Genomic DNA, 20,000 nt, shown 5'->3' with positions numbered 1-20,000 from the left:
TAATGTACTGTAATGTAATGTGTGTGTGTGTGTTTATGCATGGGGCTAGCAACACACAATACTGTACAGTGTCAGGGTTGCAACTTACCCTGCGATCCATTTGTATCGTAAATCGCCTGCCCGAGTTGAAAAATGTAAATTACCCAGCTTTCTTGCGGCATTTTATGGAGGAACGCCCCCTTTACCTCGGAGTACTTGCGAGTACCCCGAGTTGGGCTTACGACCTGTAAACAAACATGGCTGCGCCCATAGTCGAGATGAGATGACATGTGTTTTCTTTGTATTTGTACCGTGTTGGTCGTTTCAATGACAATGGAATGCTTTAGCACACTAGATTACATTGCTGCTTCAATCCGGTCACCAATTCATACATTTTTTTTTTTTTTTTTTTATTTTTTTTTTTTTTAAAGATTATTTTTTTGGCTTTTTATGCCTTTATTTGGACAGGACAGTAGAGAGAATGACAGGAAGTGAGTGGGAGAGAGTCGGGGTGGGATCTGGAAAGGACCACGGGGCGGGAATCGAACCCGGGTCGCCAGCGTACGGTGCAGGTGCCCCAGCCAGTTGCGCCACTGCCGGGGCCCAATTCATACATTTAACGGTCTTGCTGTGCGTGCAATACAATAAACTGATTTGTTTTCCAGATGGTTTGCTAAAGAGGCTAGCACAAAACAATAACAATGATGATAGCTAGCCTGCTAATGCCCATCTAGCTCATTAGAAATGCAACAGCACTTGTTGAAATTGCTCAAAAATGTTTTTATTATTCATTCCCATTGACCATACCCAAAAAGGGAGAATGAGGGACATCTGCTTGTGTTCTAGACAAATGTCCAGCACTAAGAGACAGTTGCTGTCCTGGTGGAATCCATGTTCTTTCCCAAAAGACTACAAACTCCAGTGTTTACGCTAGCCACAATTTCTCACATGTCGGGTGGGTAAACGTACGAGACTGACGACACTAAAGGAATGGGCCATTACTGGGCATGCTCAGTGGACCAGCTCTACTGGGCATGCCCAGTGGGCTCCTGCCTTTGTGCTAGAGCATGCTCAGTGGAGAAGCTCTACTGGGCATGCTCAGTGGACCAGTTCTACTTGGCATGCTCAGTGGACCAGCTCTACTGGGCATGCTCAGTGGACCAGTTTTACTGGGCATGCTCAATGGACCAGATCTACTGGGCATGCTCAGTGGGCCAGCTCTATTGGGCATGCTCAGCTCTACTGGGCATGCTCAGTGGAGCAGCTCTACTGGGCATGCTCAGTGCTCAGTGGACCAGCTCTACTGGGCATGCTCAGTGGAGCAGCTCTACTGGGCATGCTCAGTGGACCAGCTCTACTGGGCATGCTCAGTGGACCAGCTCTACTGGGCATGCTCAGTGGACCAGTTCTACTGGGCATGCTCAGTGATCCAGTTCTACTGGGCATGCTCAGCTCTACTGGGCATGCTCAGTGGAGCAGTTCTACTGGGCATGCTCAGTGGAGCAGTTTGTGTGTGTGTGTGTGTGTAGATAAACTGGTTTGAGATCCATTGCATGTGGCTTTGGGGTGGTGAGGCCATTTTAAAACTTGCTGCTGCAGTGTGTGGGTGTGCATGTGATGTGTGTGTGTGTGTGTGTGTGTGTGTGTGTGTGTGTGTGTGTGTGTGTGTGTGTGTGTGTGTGGATGGTGGAGCCATTTTAAGTCTGCTGCAGTCATTATTCCTTCTTAGAACAGGGAGCTCTCTCTCTCTTTCTCTCTCTCTCTCACACACACACACACACACATGGGTAGGGGGCAGGGGAGAGGACAGCAGGTGCAGGTACACAGAACCCCCTCTGTCATTGTCGGGGGGACTGTGTGTGTGTGTGTGTGTGTGTGTGTGTGTGTGTGTGTGAGTGTGTGTGTGTGTGTGAGTGTGTGCGCTGGGGGTTGGATGACCCATGTGCCATGAGGGGGAGGGTGTAGGGATGTGTGTGTGTGTGTCGTGGGGTGGGGTGGGGGGTGGGGTTCCATTTCCCAAAAAAAGCCACCAGTGTCTGACACGTGTGTGTGTGTGTGTGTGTGTGAGAGAGAGAGACCTGGGACGACTCGTTCATTTCCCTCATCCTTCATTTCAAAGCAGTGGAACCAAGAGAACACAGCTCTCGACATGGGAATAGGGGTGAGTCTAACACACACACACACACACACACACACACACATTTTCCAGGCAAAAACATTAATATCTCTTTCCACACAAGACATCAGCTGAGACTGCACTTTTACAGTAGGCCTTTGATAATGAATGGCAAGCCCACAAGCCTTCACACGTATGTAGCCTATCTAGCAATATGCTACTTACACGCAAGCTTTCACACGTATGTAGCCTATCTAGCAATATGCTACTTACACACAAGCCTATGTAGCCTATCTAGCAATATGCTACTTACACGCAAGCCTTCACACGTAGCCTATCTAGCAATATGCTACTTACACGCAAGCCTATGTAGCCTATCTAGCAATATGCTACTTACACGCAAGCCTATGTAGCCTATCTAGCAATATGCTACTTACACGCAAGCCTTCACACGTAGCCTATCTAGCAATATGCTACTTACACGCAAGCCTTCACACGTATGTAGCCTATCTAGCAATATGCTACTTACACGCAAGCCTTAACACGTATGTAGCCTATCTAGCAATATGCTACTTACACACATGTTTAGTAATGTATTTATTACTTTTGTATAAAACACTTCTACACACACACACACCTACACACACACACACCTACACACACACACACACACATATACACAAAGTGTCTACAACTTTGTTAACATATGTTAGCATACTTGTCCACTAACACGTCACACACACACACACACACACAGGAAGTCTATACGATGTTATTAACATATGTTAGGTACTGTGATGAGTTTATGTTCTTTTATATGATTGGGTAAGAAGAGGCCAATAGGGAAGTGTGTGTGTTCAGTTGAATAGCCCATGCATGGGGTGCATGGAAACTCCCCAACTTCTACATCAAGTTTAAACCAGACCTCCAGTCTAGCTCCACACACACACACACACACACACACACACACACACACACACAAAGTGTATACAACTTTATTAGTTAGCGTTCAAGTACACTGGCACATTGGCACACATTCTCTCTCACACACTGAGTCCCAGAGATAAGATGTACACACACTGCCACACACACATGTCATTGCCATGCCTTCAGAACACTCATTGAATGTGAACCCTCCCTTCACCTGTGTGTATTCAAGCTTGTGTATGTGCGTGTGTGTGCTTTAGTCACATGTTATTTCACTCAGAAATGTGATGAAGGTAGCGCAGAGCTGCCTGAGTAAGTGTGTGTGTGTGTGTGTGTTGGAATAGTTTGTGAAGTATCACATTTGTCTGGTGAGATTAAGGTGTGAGTGTGTGTCCATTCAAACCTAGCCAAGGCTGTCCACAGGAGATAGTATTGACAGAATAAGGCTTTGACGTCTCTCTCTCTCTCTCTCTCTCTCCCTCTCTCTCTCTCCCTATCTCTCTTTGTCTGTTTTTCTTTTTCTTTCTCTTTCAGTCCATCTCTCTCTACTTCCGCTCTTTCCTTTCCTCGAGCATGTTGCTCTCCCTCTGTACTACTCCTCTCTCTACCGTCTAATATATCTGCCTCCAACACACACACACACACACACACACACACACACACACACACACTAAAAGGCGACTGATTGACAGGAGCAGGTGATTTCCATGACAGTCTGCCCTTTAACGCTTAGTGTTCCCAACAAATTCTCTCTCTCTCTTTCTCTCTCTCTTTCTCTCTCTCTCTCCATTGCGTTAACACTTATGAATGCACATTCCCTCATTTTCCCTTGCACTGTCTGGACACACACACACACACACACACACACACACACACACACACACACACACACATTTTCCATAGTTTCTGCCTTTCTCTCACACACTCATAAACTCTCTCTTGTTATCATTTTCTTTTTCACAGATACATATTATCTCTCTCTCTCATTCTCTCTCTCTCTTACACACACACACACACTCACACACACACACACACACACACACACACACACACACACACACACATTTTCCATAGTTTCTGCCTTTCTCTCACACACTCATAAACTCTCTCTTGTTATCATTTTCTTTTTCACAGATACATATTATCTCTCTCTCTCATTCTCTCTCTCTCTTACACACACACACTCACACACACACACACACACACACACACACACACACACACACACACACACACACACACACACATTCACCTAGTCTTTGTGGCGGCATACAGCTGATGGTTCCACAGTCCCTCCAGGCTGTGTAGTAAAGGCCTATAGTGAACATCATTGTGAATGGGAAGGGATGGGAGTGCTGAAAGAAAGTGCAATGCAAGCACACAGAGGCAGGTTTAAAGACTGACAGCATGGTAGGACATTTATTAGTTAACAATGGTGTCAGCACTACGAGCTCGGCGCACTGCTTAAGGCGATGGGGTGTGTGTGTGTGTGTGTGTTTGTGTGTGTGTGTGTGTGTGTGTGTGTGTGTGTGTGTGTTTGTGTGTGTGTGTGTGTGTTTGTGTGTGTTTGTGTGTGTTTGTGTGTGTGTGTGTGTGTGTGTGTGTACGAGCTTGGAGGCCAGCACAGTGCACTGTTTGGTGATGGCCGACGGCACCTCAGGTGCAGGCCAAGGGAGCATATGTCTATGGGTGTGGCTCCCAATGGGGCATATGTCTATGGGTGTGGCTCCCAATGGGGCATATGTCTATGGGTGTGGCTCCCAGGGGGGCATATGTCTATGGGTGTGGCTCCCAATGGGGCATATGTCTATGGGTGTGGCTCCCAATGGGGCATATGTCTATGGGTGTGGCTCCCAAGGGGGCATATGTCTATGGGTGTGGCTCCCAATGGGGCATATGTCTATGGGTGTGGCTCCCAAGGGGGCATATGTCTATGGGTGTGGCTCCCAAGGGGGCATATGTCTATGGGTGTGACTCCCAAGGGGGCATATGTCTATGGGTGTGACTCCCTATGGGGCATATGTCTATGGGTGTGGCTCCCAATGGGGCATATGTCTATGGGTGTGGCTCCCAAGGGGGCATATGTCTATGGGTGTGACTCCCTATGGGGCATATGTCTATGGGTGTGGCTCCCAATGGGGCATATGTCTCCCAAGGGGGCAGGCCAGTTCCCGGAAGTAGAAACACGTTATCAATCCTTGGCTAACCCCATAGGATGACCATAGATTTCAGATTATTTTGAAATCCCATAACTTCATGTAACATGTGTCCTGTGTCGCCGTTGTAGCTTCTGTATTTTCTACATAACAAATAGAAGGCACAACTAATTCACGACTTCCTTGTACATAACATTGGTTTCCTGTAAAGAAGTATAGTTAGCAAGTCCGTTGAAGGGAAGCTAACGGTCGACGTCGCACAGTAGGGAGACCCGTAGCCTAATGTTTGGATAAGAAGCTCAGTCCTGCCGGCACGAAAACCATGACGGAAAGTCATTAGCACGATCAGTGAAAAAGCTATAGAGCCTACGGTAGCCTACTGTATGATAGGGATATCAAAACATTACCTAGAGGCAAGTAAACCTGATTAAAAAAAAAAAAAAAGAAAAAACTCGTTGTCACGAATGTGGCAAATTTCTGTGTGACCCATCTATCAGACCAGTTACAGCAAGTTACAGGATGGCTAACGTCTCAAAGTCTGCGCGCATACGATGGGAAGTAAACAGAATGGTTTTCAGTCCCCTCCCATAGAGAACTGTCTATGGGGCAGGCTGGGGGCAGGCTGGGGTCAGGCTGGGGTCATGATTAAAACAAGTGATGAAATATTTCTACTACAGAAGGACAACTGCAAAAGATAAACACGCACACACACACACACACACACACACACACACACACATACATACACACACACACACACACTTGTCAGTGTACATGCTGCCTCCTTTGTGAGAGCACCAGCAGTCTGAGAGTGTGTCTCTGAGTGTGAATGTCTATTTGGTGCACAAGTGGTGTGAGTTTGTGAATGTGTGCTGCAAATACTCTATAAAAATGTCTGACGTCTTTCACACGGTTTTAAAAACAGGTGTTGTCAGCTGCGTGAGTGTGTGTGTGCATGTGTCTGCGTGTGTGTGTATATGTGTGTGTTGAACTAAATTTGATCACATTTTTCTCAGCTAACAGTAGGTGTGGAGTGTGTGTGTGTGTGTGTGTGCGTGTAGGGGTGGAGTGTGTGTGTGTGTGTGTGTGTGTGTGTGTGTGCGTGTAGGGGTGGAGTGTGTTTTCTCAGCTCAGTAGGTGAATGTGGTGTAAGTTTGCCAAAGATGAAAAAATAATGACAAGGCCCTCTCTCAGGCATCTGGCCTATGGTGGGAGGGGGGGGGGGGGCATGTCTATAACATGTGTGTATAATGTGTGTGTGTAGCGTGGTCAGGACGTGGACACCATGCCTATAAAGGTTGTATGTATAATGTGTGTGTGTGTGTGTGTGTGTGTGTAGCATGGTCAGGACGTGGACACCATGCCTGCAAAGGTTGGGAAGAAGAAGAGGAAGGAGAAGGATCTGGATGAGCTGAAGAAGGAAGTGGACATCGTAAGTCTGTGTGTGTGTGTGTGTGTGTGTGTGTGTGTGTGTGTGTGTGTGTGTGTGTGTGTGTGTGTGTGTGTGTGTGTGTATGTGTATGTTTGTGGTGTGTGTGTGTGTGTGTGTGTGTGTGTGTGTGTGTGTGTGTATGTGTATGTTTGTGGTGTGTGTGTGTGTGTGTGTGTGTATCTGTGTGTGTGCCTGCATGTGTGCGTGTATGTGTGTTAATGTGTGTTTGTGTGTATATATATATTGTATATCTGTGTGTGTGTGTGTGTGTGTGTGTGTGTGTGTGTGTGTGTGTGTGTGTGTGTGTGTGTGTGTGTGTGTTAATGTGTTAATGTGTTAATGTGTGTATTTGTGTCCACTCAGGATGACCATAAGATCTCTCTGGAGGAGTTGAGCCAGCGTTATGGAGTTGATCTGTCCAGGGTAAGGACCCCCCCCCCCCACACACACACACACACACACTCACCCCATATCCTCTGTGCTCTCTGCAGATAAACACAGAACATGCTATTAAGAACCCTCTTTAAACTCAGAACATGCTTTGAGGAACCCTCTTTAAACACAGAACATGCAATGAGGGACCCTCTTTAAACACAGAACATGCTATTAAGAACCCTCTTTAAACTCAGAACATGCTATGAGGAACCCTCTTTAAACTCAGAGCATGCTATGAGAAACCCTCTTTAAACACAGAACATGCTATTAAGAACCCTCTTTAAACTCAGAACATGCTATGAGGTACCCTCTTTAAACACAAAACATGCTACTGCTGAGGAACCCTCTTTAAACACAACATGCAATGAGGGACCCTCTTTAAACACAGAACATGCTATTAAGAACCCTCTTTAAACTCAGAACATGCTATGAGGAACCCTCTTTAAACTCAGAGCATGCTATGAGAAACCCTCTTTAAACACAGAACATGCTATTAAGAACCCTCTTTAAACACAGAACATGCTATGAGGAACCCTCTTTAAACACAGAACATGCTACTGCTGAGGAACCCTCTTTAAACTCAGAACATGCTATGAGGTACCCTCTTTAAACACAAAACATGCTACTGCTGAGGAACCCTCTTTAAACACAACATGCTATGAGGAACCCTCTTTTAACACAGAACATGCTATTAAGAACCCTCTTTAAACACAGAACATGCTATGAGGAACCCTCTTTAAACTCAGAACATGCTATGAGGAACCCTCTTTAAACACAGAACATGCTATGAGGAACCCTCTTTAAACTCAGAACATGCTATGAGGAACCCTCTTTAAACTCAGAACATGCTATGAGGAACCCTCTTTAAACACAGAACATGCTACTGCTGAGGAACCCTCTTTAAACACAGAACATGCTACTGCTGAGGAACCCTCTTTAAACACAGAACATGCTACTGCTGAGGAACCCTCTTTAAACACAGAACATGCTACTGCTGAGGAACCCTCTTTAAACACAGAACATGCTACTGCTGAGGAACCCTCTTTAAACACAGAACATGCTACTGCTGAGGAACCCTCTTTAAACACAGAACATGCTATGAGGAACCCTCTTTAAACACAGAACATGCTATGAGGAACCCTCTTTAAACTCAGAACATGCAATGAGGAACCCTCTTTAAACACAGAACATGCTACTGCTGAGGAACCCTCTTTAAACACAGAACATGCTATGAGGAACCCTCTTTAAACACAGAACATGCTACTGCTGAGGAACCCTCTTTAAACTCAGAACATGCTATGAGGACCCCTCTTTAAACACAGAACATGCTACTGCTGAGGAACCCTCTTTAAACACAGAACATGCTACTGCTGAGGAACCCTCTTTAAACACAGAACATGCTACTGCTGAGGAACCCTCTTTAAACACAGAACATGCTATGAGGAACCCTCTTTAAACACAGAACATGCTACTGCTGAGGAACCCTCTTTAAACTCAGAACATGCTATGAGGACCCCTCTTTAAACACAAAACATGCTACTGCTGAGGAACCCTCTTTAAACACAGAACATGCTATGAGGAACCCTCTTTAAACACAAAACATGCTACTGCTGAGGAACCCTCTTTAAACTCAGAACGTGCTATGAGGAACCCTCTTTAAACACAAAACATGCTACTGCTGAGGAACCCTCTTTAAACACAAAACATGCTACTGCTGAGGAACCCTCTTTAAACACAAAACATGCTACTGCTGAGGAACCCTCTTTAAACACAGAACATGCTATGAGGAACCCTCTTTAAACACAGAACATGCTACTGCTGAGGAACCCTCTTTAAACACAGAACATGCTATGAGGAACCCTCTTTAAACACAGAACATGCTATGAGGAACCCTCTTTAAACACAGAACATGCTACTGCTGAGGAACCCTCTTTAAACACAGAACATGCTATGAGGAACCCTCTTTAAACACAGAACATGCTATGAGGAACCCTCTTTAAACACAGAACATGCTATGAGGAACCCTCTTTAAACTCAGAACATGCTACTGCTGAGGAACCCTCTTTAAACACAGAACATGCTATGAGGAACCCTCTTTAAACACAGAACATGCTCTGAGGAACCCTCTTTAAACACAGAACATGCTATGAGGAACCCTCTTTAAACACAGAACATGCTACTGCTGAGGAACCCTCTTTAAACACAGAACATGCTATGAGGAACCCTCTTTAAACACAGAACATGCTATGAGGAACCCTCTTTAAACACAGAACATGCTATGAGGAACCCTCTTTAAACTCAGAACATGCTACTGCTGAGGAACCCTCTTTAAACACAGAACATGCTATGAGGAACCCTCTTTAAACACAGAACATGCTATGAGGAACCCTCTTTAAACTCAGAACATGCTACTGCTGAGGAACCCTCTTTAAACACAGAACATGCTATGAGGAACCCTCTTTAAACAGAACATGCTACTGCTGAGGAACCCTCTTTAAACACAGAACATGCTATGAGGAACCCTCTTTAAACACAGAACATGCTATGAGGAACCCTCTTTAAACACAGAACATGCTATGAGGAACCCTCTTTAAACTCAGAACATGCTACTGCTGAGGAACCCTCTTTAAACACAGAACATGCTATGAGGAACCCTCTTTAAACACAGAACATGCTCTGAGGAACCCTCTTTAAACACAGAACATGCTATGAGGAACCCTCTTTAAACACAGAACATGCTACTGCTGAGGAACCCTCTTTAAACACAGAACATGCTATGAGGAACCCTCTTTAAACACAGAACATGCTATGAGGAACCCTCTTTAAACACAGAACATGCTATGAGGAACCCTCTTTAAACTCAGAACATGCTACTGCTGAGGAACCCTCTTTAAACACAGAACATGCTACTGCTGAGGAACCCTCTTTAAACACAGAACATGCTACTGCTGAGGAACCCTCTTTAAACACAGAACATGCTACTGCTGAGAAGTGTGAGATGCTCAGTCACAGAGAGGAGCCTATGAGAGGAGAGGCCCAATAGGATTTCACCATCAGGTGCTCAGTCACAGAGAGGAGCCTATGAGAGGAGAGGCCCAATAGGATTTCATCATCAGGTGCAACAGTAACCATTTCAAATGTCATGTTCAGCCTCTTTAGAAGCTGCAGTCCAAGTTTGATGGAGCCCCCTGGTTACAGTTGCCATTGGTGACACTTATCTCTGGGGGTGGCACTTCCTACTGAGACGTGTTGTTGCCAGGGTAACGGTACTGGTACTGACAGCGCTGCGCTGTGGTTTCAGGGTCTGACCAACAAGCGCGCTCTGGAGATTCTGGCGCGCGACGGGCCCAACGCTCTGACTCCGCCCCCCACCACCCCGGAGTGGGTCAAGTTCTGCAAGCAGCTGTTCGGCGGCTTCTCCCTCCTGCTGTGGACCGGGGCGCTGCTCTGCTTCTTCGCCTACAGCATCCAGGCCGCCACCGAGGACGAGCCGGCCAATGACAATGTGAGAGGGGAGGGGTCACCTCTGTTTGGCCAATGACAATGTGAGAGGGGAGGGGTCACTTCTGTTGGGCCAATGACGTGAGAGAGGAGGGGTCACTTCTGTTGTATCAGCGCTGTTACACTGCCCACTACACGCCTCACCTGTCACCTTTAGAACGAGTCGTATCACCTGTCACCTTTAGAACGAGTTGTATCACCTGTCACCTTTAGAACCAGTCATGTCACCTGTCACCTTTAGAATGAGTTGTATCACCTGTCACCTTTAGAACGACTCATACCACCATATCACCTGTCACCTTTAGAACCAGTCATGTCACCTGTCACCTTTAGAACGACTCATACCACCATATCACCTGTCACCTTTAGAACGAGTTGTATCACCTGTCACCTTTAGAACGAGTTGTATCACCTGTCACCTTTAGAACATTAGTGCTGTTACATGCCGAGTGTGTATCCATCTCATCTCTCTCCCTCCCTCTCTTTCTGTCCTCTCTCTCTCCTTCTCTCTGTTCATCTTTCTCTCTCTCCCTACCTCACTCTCTCTCTCCTCTCTCTCTCCATCTCTCTGTTCATCTCTCTCTCTCTCCCTACCTCTCTCTCTCTCCTCTCTCTCTTCTCTCTGTCTCTCAGTTGTATCTGGGCGTGGTGTTGGCAGCTGTAGTCATCATCACTGGCTGTTTCTCCTACTACCAAGAGGCCAAGAGCTCACGCATCATGGACTCCTTTAAGAACATGGTCCCACAGGTGAACCACAGCTCTCTCTCTCTCTCTCTTCCCCACTCACACACACATGCACCTATGGACTCCTTTAAGAACATGGTCCCACAGGTGAACCACAGCTCTCTCTCTCTCTTCCCCACTCACACATACATGCACCTATGGACTCCTTTAAGAACATGGTCCCACAGGTGAACCACAGCTCTCTCTCTCTCTCTCTCTCTCTCTCTCTTCCCCACTCACACACACATGCACCCATGGACTCCTTTAAGAACATGGTCCCACAGGTGAACCACAGCTCTCTCTCTCTCTCTTCCCCACTCACACATACTGTACATGCACCTATGGACTCCTTTAAGAACATCTTCCAAGTTCCAACAGGGGGATAACCACACACACACACACACACACACACACACACACACACACACACACACACACACACACACACACACACAGACTGAAGTGTAGTAGTTAAAGGTAAGCTCAATAAAAGATAAGCAGTTAGAATGGTATTAATTGGGCTTAATTGGACTAACAGCTGCTTTGGTGAGGCCCTGGCACATTGCCTTACTCTTTATCACAGTTACAGCCTCAAGCCATCAATTGTGTCTTATCAATTGTTGTGTTCTTTGTGTGTGTGTGTGTGTGTGTGTGTGTGTGTTTGTGCGTGTATGTGTATGTGTATGTGTGTGTATGTCTATGTCTGTATGCGTGTGGGTGTGTAAATGTGTGTGTGCGTGTGTGTGTGTGTGTATGTGTGTGTGTGTGTGTTTGCGTGTGTGTGTGTGTGTGTATGTGTGTATCCGTGTGTGTGTGTGTGTGTGTGTGTGTGTGTGTGTGTGTGTGTGTGTGTGTTTGCGTGTGTGTTTGCGTGTGTGTGTGTGTGTGTGTGTGTATGTGTGTATCCGTGTGTGTGTGTGTGTGTGTGTGTCCATGTGTTTGTGTGTGTGTGTGTGTGTGTGTGTGTGTGTGTGTGTGTGTGTGTGTGTGTGTACAGCAAGCGCTAGTGATCCGTGAGGGGGAGAAGATGCAGATTAACGCAGAGGAAGTGGTCAAGGGAGACCTGGTGGAGATCAAAGGAGGTGACCGCATCCCCGCTGACCTCAGGATCATCGCCGCCAGTGGTTGCAAGGTGCGCACACACACACACACACTTCTCTCTCTCTCTCACACTCACACACCTGTTCTCCCTCTCTCAAATTCAAATTCAAATTCAAATTCAAAAAGCTTTATTGACATGACAAGAGCACTTGTGTTGTCAAAGCATATTATAACAATAATCAGTGAACTTTAAAAGATGAAAGTGACAGTAGATAAATAAATAAAAATGAAATAATCAAAATAAATAATAATAATTAAAAAAAAAAAAAAAAGTTTTTGTTAATAGTGAAAAACAAGCAGGTCTAGAGGGGAAAGAAAGGAAATATAATATTAAATATTTTATCAAATAAAAAAATAAGTAAATACTTAAGATAGTAATAGAAAAATGAAATTGGATGTGATGAGAGCAGGCGAGAGGATCTGTTCATTGTCCATTTGCGAATGTACTTTCTAATCTTAATTTGTGGCATTTATACATATACTGTGCTGCTAGCTCAACTGTTTTTATGTCTTCTCCTAAGAGAATTTTCATTTTAGAATTGGCATCTAGAGACAGAAATTGTGAATCATGTTGGATAAATTTTGAAAAGAAGTTATCTCTGATTGATTGATAAATGGGACATCTCTGCAGAAAGTGAGTTTCATCCTCAACCTCCTTCATCTCACAATACCTGCATAGGCGTTGATGTCTTTCTTGCCAAGATTTTGTGTGGCGACCTGTCTCTATTTGGAGTTTATGATCACCTAATCTATATCTTGTGAGGCAATTTATTTGAGGTTGCTTCAATGTTGTTAAATACTTAGCTAGTTCGTATTCTCTATTTAGTTTACTATAGCTGTCCAGTTTTTTGTTGGATCGGACCTCATCATGCCATTGCATAATGTAGGCTGCTTTATTGTTTTTGTGAGCTATATTCAGGGATATTAAGTTTATGTCAGAGATGTTATATTTATTTAAGAACAGTTGTGTGAGATTAGTTTTTTGCTGCACTGAGGTGTTAGAAAGTAACGCCTGATGATGAAGACTCATGGTATTAGAATTCTTTAAGTGTATCATGTATTTTAATGTTCTTTTTATGATTGCAAGGGACAAGGGGAAGCGACCCAGTTCAGCTCGACAGGCATTATTGGAAGTGCTCCTATGGACATGCAGAATAGATTTACACATTTCTAAGTGTAATATTTCTATTTCAGTCTTGTCCCATGTTTTTTTTGAAAGAAGTAATGAAGGACCCCATATTTCTGAGCCATAGAGCAGGATTGGTGTAATAATGGCATCAATTATTTTTAACCAAATCTTAATGGGTGGTTGATATTTGTTAACTGTTTTAAACACTGTATAGAATGCTCTCCGGGCTTTATCTCTTAACGTCTGTAGTCCTGTGGTAAAACTGCCAGATGCATTTATAACTAGTCCTAAATATGTATAATTAGTAGTGTGATCTAAAATATTGGGGCCTAATGTGAATATGTATTTATTGTTTGTTAACCGTGCTTTCTTTTGAAATATCATTATTTTAGTTTTACCTAAATTGACTTTTAAGGACCAAGTTTGGCAATATTGATTTAAAATGTCCAAATTGTGTCTCAAGCCATCCTCAGTAGGTGAAAGCAAAATCAAGTCATCGGCAAACATGAGAAATTTCACATCAGTATCATGGAGAGTTAGTCCAGGAGCAGCTGATTTTTCTAACAGTGTGGCAAGTTCGTTTATATAAATATTAAATAAAGTGGGACTTAAGCTACAACCTTGCCTTACTCCACGTTCTTGTTTAAAGAAATCTGTTCTTTTGTTACCTATGCGAATACTATTAATATTATTTTGGTACATTGATTTTATTATATCGTACGTTTTTCCTCCAATTCCAGCCTCTAAAATTTTCAAGAAGAGTCCTTTATGCCAGATGTTATCAAAGGCTTTCTGAAAATCTACAAAGCATGCAAAGATTTTTCCCTTTTTGGAGTTATGTACATGTTTGTTTATTAGTGTTTGAAGTGTGTATATGTGATCAGAAGTTCGATGTTTTGGTAGAAAACCAATTTGACTTTTGCTGAGAATTTTGTGGTTGTCAAGGAATGTTTGAAGACGTTTATTAATTATGCTACAAAACAACTTTCCTAAGTTGCTTGTGATGCAGATACCTCGGTAATTGTTTGGATCCAATTTATCACCTGATTTGAATATTGGGGTAATAATGCCTTTATTCCAGATTGCAGGGAATGTACCACTGTTGAGGACCAGGTTAAAGAGCTTGGTTATGGCCTCTTGAAGTTTTGAGTTGCTATATTTTAGCAACTCAGTGGAGATACGGTCAATGCCGGAAGCTTTTCTAGGTTTAAGCTTTTTAATTTTGTCTTTTACTTCATCTAGTGTAATGGGTATATCTAATGGATTTTGGTAATTTTTAATTGTATCTTCTAAGCACTTTTGTTTGGTTATTATTGAGAGCTGTTCAGGTTCCAGGCTTTCTGGGTTCTGGTAAAGTTTACTGAAATGGTTCATCCATATCTCGCTGTTTTTGATTTGAATTTCAGATTTAGCACCTGTACCTGTCAGTTTCTTCCAATTTGACCAGAAAGTGTTTTGATTAAGTGATAGTTCAATATTCTTTAGTTCTTTGGACATGTAGGAGGATTTTTTGTTTTGTATCAATTTTTTGTAATCTTTTAATTCAAGATGGTATTTTTCTCTAATATCTGTATCATTTGGGTTCCGATGTTTGATATTGGATAACTCTCTTAATTTTATTCTAGCGACATTGCAGTCTTTATCAAACCAATTCTCTTTGAATTTTGCGTTATTTATTTTACTAGAGGTTTGTTTTACATTAACCTTTCTAGCTAAATGTATTAATATATTGTTTAGATGGCTACAGGCCATATTTACATTCTCTGCATTAGACTGGTATTTTGTCAATAAGAAGTTATTAATAGATTGTTCATTGTCTTGTATGACAGTTTCATATGTTGTCACATTTTTGTCTGTCCATTTAAAGGTTTTGGGTAGTGGGAATAATTTAGGTCCAAAGTGTTGGGAATCAACTTCAATTTTAATATCAGAACGTTTTAGATGAAGTATTAATTGGCAGTGGTCAGAAATAGGTAGTTGTGGCATTATCATAAAAGCTGTTATGTGTTCTGGATCAAGATCAGTGATGAAATAGTCAACCACAGAACAACCAAGGGAAGAAGAGAATGTGAATCCTCCAAAGGAATCTCCCCTAAATCTCCCATTTACAATGTAGATGCCAAGACTTTTACACATGCGTAGCAATTTAGTTCCACTGGCATTTAAGATGCTGTCAAAACTTTTTCTCTGTGTTTGGACTATTTGAGAATATAATGTTCTTTTACTAAATATATGGTCATCTCCCACTGTAGGAATATAGTCCATTTCTTTGCCTGTTCTGGCATTCAGGTCACCACATATTAGTACTTGTCCTATGGATTGAAAATAATTTATTTCTTTTTCTAATTCATCAAAAAGATTGATATCAAAATATTGGGAGGTTGAAGGAGGGATATAAATTGCACATAGGTAAAGATCTTGATTCAGCTGTAAAAGTTCTTTTTGAATTTTTATCCATAAATGGGTTTTTCCTTTTTTAATGGGAATTATTTTGTTATCATATTCAGTTTTGTACCAAACTATGATACCCCCTGAACTTCTCCCATTTTTTATGTGGGGGTTTTTAAGAGAGGGTACTAAAAGTTCTTTATAGTTAAGTGGACAATGAGCAGAGTTATCTCTCCATGTCTCCAAAAGAATGATAAGATCTAAATGTCTAATACTATTTACAAAATCAGGGTTGGTTGTTTTATAACCAAAAATAGAAGAATATAAACCCTGGATATTCCAGGTGCTTATTTTAAATGAAGATATGTTTAAGAAAGAAAGAATAACTGTGCTGTGAAATTGCATTAAAATGTTGAAATAAATTCATGTAAATGATCCACCAGTTGAAGGTGAAGTTATATCCGTACTGGAAACTCTTTTTGGTTTCAATAAATGAAAAGAATAAATGAATAATACTACTAATAAAAAAAATAATGCAAATAAAAATAATCGATAGAATAATGTTACTAGAGATAACAAAAATAAAAAATAAAAGTAAAAAAAAAATAAAGTGAATAAAATGAATAGTACATAAAGTACAACACTTTAGACTTAAACACTTAAATAGTGTTTTGTGCTCTTGTTTTTAAAGCTAGGCTATTGCAATAGAAGCGTAGGGGAATATAAATGTACATACAAACATACAGACACAAGACAACACAGGACACAAGACAATACAAATAACGAAATCCACATAAACACATAGATCTTGTACACAAATTAACACCATACATGTACCATGTATATAAACACAGACAGACAATACACAAACTGACCTAGACTGTGAACACAGACAGACAGACAACACATAAACCTATGCGATAAGATGTAATGAGATACATCTTGTATATATTGAAAACATATACACAATTTCACACACAAACAGATAGACACATACATACAACAACTATCTACTAAATGGGCCTAAACACACACACACACACACACACACACACACACACACACACACACACAGAAGACAAGACATATAGAAAAGACAAACAAACTTTTGATACACACACACACACACACACACACACACACACACACACACACACACACACACACACACACACACACCTGTACTGTAAACAAAAGATTACACACAGGCTACTTACATAAACCTACATCCACACACATACAGTACACACATACACACATGGACACACACACACGTGCAAAGGCACACAATCGTACATTAAATACATTTAACATTGTAAACATCAACATTAACACACAACATACACACACACATACACAAGGACATACTGAATAGATACACAGAAAGGACAATACGTACATAAATTGAGATGACATGTAGACACACACACGCACGCACGCACGCACGCACGCACGCACGCACACACACACACACACACACACACACACATGCATGCATACAAAACATAAACATGTACTTATATTATCCCTAAATCTATTGAAAGTCTATTAACAAAGTAATTTGTTGCACAACAGTGTGACAAACTCTCTAAATTGAAACTCTTGGGCACTCAGGTCTTGGGTTACTGGTCTAGCTAGTACTGATGCAAAGCTGGGTTTTATAACGTTTTGGGTGTGCACACCTGTTGACAGTCTTGGACCAGTTGGCATGGAATCTGGGTGGGGGGCACCCTGGATGGGTAGATATGGGGGGTGAGAGGGTTGTATGGCTCTTTGGTTGTTGTAGATTGGGGGGTATGCTGCAACTGTAGTTCTTGGGCCTGTTGTCCTCCTTTGCATCGAGGGAGGGGCAGCTGTTCCGGATAGTTTCAGTGATGGAGGAGCTTTAGTGTCTCTCTTTTGGACAATGGGAATTCTTCTTCGCTGTAAGGCAGTGTCTTTCATGTTCCTTGCCATCAAGCTTACACCCTTCTTATTTAGGTGGACGGTGTCATACAAATGATCAGAAGTGATGTCTTTATGGTGGATGGTATGCACATTTTCAATGTTCACACATGCCTGATGTATTTCCTTGTTTATGGCTGCAATCCGGTGAGTGGAGACATCTAGGCGAGGCAGGATGGTTGATACAGAAATCCTGGTTTTAGGGAAAGTCTTTCTTGCCTGAGTAACCACCTCTGTTAATTTGTCTACCACACTGTTATCTTTGGATGGCGTAAAGTCATTGGTTCCTGTGTGGATTATCAGCTGTTTAAGATTCGTTGCTTTGATTTTCTGAATGTTTTCCAAAGCAGATGATGTTCGTGGAGTTTTGATTTTTACAGCTTTTGATGATGGAAAGAGACGTTTCATGTCAATGAATTTCCCATTAGAATCACATAAAAGCACAATTTCAGGATCAGGTTCTTCATGAGGTGGGTTATCTTTCTTTAAAGTCTTTTTAGGAATGCCAGATTCCAGCTTTACTTCCTCAGTTGCAGGTGTGGGTGTTGTAGATATTCTAGATGGTGTTGCAGAGGGATTTGGTGGGGATTGGGGGTTAGACAAGTTCCTCTTCAGGTCGTATAATTCTCTCCGTAGAGCATCTATGGAGTTCAGTTGTTCAGAGAACTGTGTTTCTTTCAGGCTCCGTAATTCCATACGTAGGCCTTGGTTATCTTCTTCCAATTCCCTGAGGGCAGCATGTAGCTCTCTTAGTTCGTCCCTCTGTTGTCTAACCATGGTCCACAACTCATCTCTTGGATGTGATGTAGGAGGCTGTTGTAGCTGTAATCCAGAGAGCATCTTCTCTTTAAACTCCACAAATTCACGTTCAAGCACATGGACGTTTTCTTTTATGGAGTTGAGGTTACTGGTTATTCTTGGTGAGACATGCTCATTTCTGGGAGTGGAGTCACCTGCACATCTGATGGGCGTCATTGTTTTGCTTGGGGTTTTAGTGTTATATTCATTGCTTTTCTTATTATTAGCACAGTCTTTCAGGGAATGAAAACTTTGGTAGAAATTTTCTAAGCTGTTTTCAGAGCCTTGTACCATAACAGTACCATTGTGATAGATATTAATTGTTAGGTAAGGACTGTTAAGTTCGCCATCTTCATGCACTGTGACTTGCCGGCCTTTGCTTATCCCATTCTTCTTTATATGCTCATAGAACTGGCACACAGCTGCGTGCCAAGCAATAGGGTGGTGGGTAAAGAAGATAAAGTTTGTCATCATTTTACTATTATCCTCTGTAACAAAGTCGGCTTTCAGCGTTTCTGGGTTGTCTCTTAAGACTTTTAATTTGAACGCTTTCTTAGCTTTGTTCGTGAGCTCTCCGGGGTACTGAACTTCAAGAAGTTGTACCGACGTGCGAAGAGCAGAGAACGTTACATTTGCTGCTACTCTTGTATCGATACCCTGAGACATGTTAGCAGCGTCAAGTCCGTTAAACAGCTGTTGTATTAATTCACGGAAACTTGATAAGAAACTTCAGGGGATAACCACGAAGATTACTGAGATCTTGCCTGTCTGTCGGTTGAACTCCGTATGCACTGGTGAACTCCGTAAGGTAAGTCCAGTTTTTTTGCCGTTTGTCTGCTTAGCTGCTTGTAGGTGTTAGCGGCTAGTCAAGTTCCAACGGTATCTTGTTGTTGATCGTTCTCCGTCAATATTGGGCATGTAGATCTCGTTCTTTTTTAGTGTAACGTTGTCCCCTGGCATTCAGAAAGTCGGATTTTGATCATCCGGTGAATTATATCAACATATTAAGCAAAATCACATAAAGCTCTGTAACGAAATTAAGAGCTCATTATTTTTATTGCCAATAGGTTCTGTAACCATGTGTGTGTGTCTCTCTCTCTAGTGTCTTTAATAACTATAATATCTATCAGGTGGTTAACTCGTCTCTAGTGTCTTTAATTATTATAATATCTATCAGGTGGATAACTCGTCTCTAGTATCTTTAATTATTATAATATCTATCAGGTGGATAACTCGTCTCTAGTATCTTTAATAACTATAATATCTATCAGGTGGATAAGTCATCTCTAGTGTCTTTAATTATTATAATATCTATTAGGTGGATAACTCGTCTCTAGTATCTTTAATAACTATAATATCTATCAGGTGGAT

General features: G+C 42.3%; 1 protein-coding gene across 4 annotated transcripts in view; it reads left to right on the top strand.

Annotated features, from left to right (window-relative positions):
• Positions 1–2,003: 2,003 nt before the first annotated feature.
• The window catches only part of atp1a2a (ATPase Na+/K+ transporting subunit alpha 2a), a 44,925-nt gene continuing 26,928 nt past the window's right edge, over positions 2,004–20,000 (top strand). Inside the window, exons 1-6 of one of the 4 annotated variants that reach the window (XM_062530774.1) lie at positions 2,004–2,140; positions 6,518–6,610; positions 6,974–7,033; positions 10,347–10,550; positions 11,180–11,293; positions 12,267–12,401. In XM_062530774.1, coding sequence (XP_062386758.1) covers positions 2,129–2,140; positions 6,518–6,610; positions 6,974–7,033; positions 10,347–10,550; positions 11,180–11,293; positions 12,267–12,401 — 618 coding nt within the window. In that variant the 5' untranslated portion in view covers positions 2,004–2,128. Of the gene's footprint in view, positions 2,141–6,517; positions 6,611–6,973; positions 7,034–10,346; positions 10,551–10,583; positions 10,591–11,179; positions 11,294–11,528; positions 11,554–12,266; positions 12,402–20,000 lie in introns of those variants that run through there. The other 3 variants (XM_062530775.1, XM_062530776.1, XM_062530778.1) reach the window with 3 other exon arrangements.

Source organism: Sardina pilchardus, chromosome 2 (assembly GCF_963854185.1).
Source record: "Sardina pilchardus chromosome 2, fSarPil1.1, whole genome shotgun sequence".
Classification (NCBI taxonomy): Eukaryota; Metazoa; Chordata; class Actinopteri; order Clupeiformes; family Clupeidae; genus Sardina; species Sardina pilchardus.
Note: the sequence above shows the minus strand (reverse complement) of the source record. Positions and strands in the feature narration are given on the sequence as shown.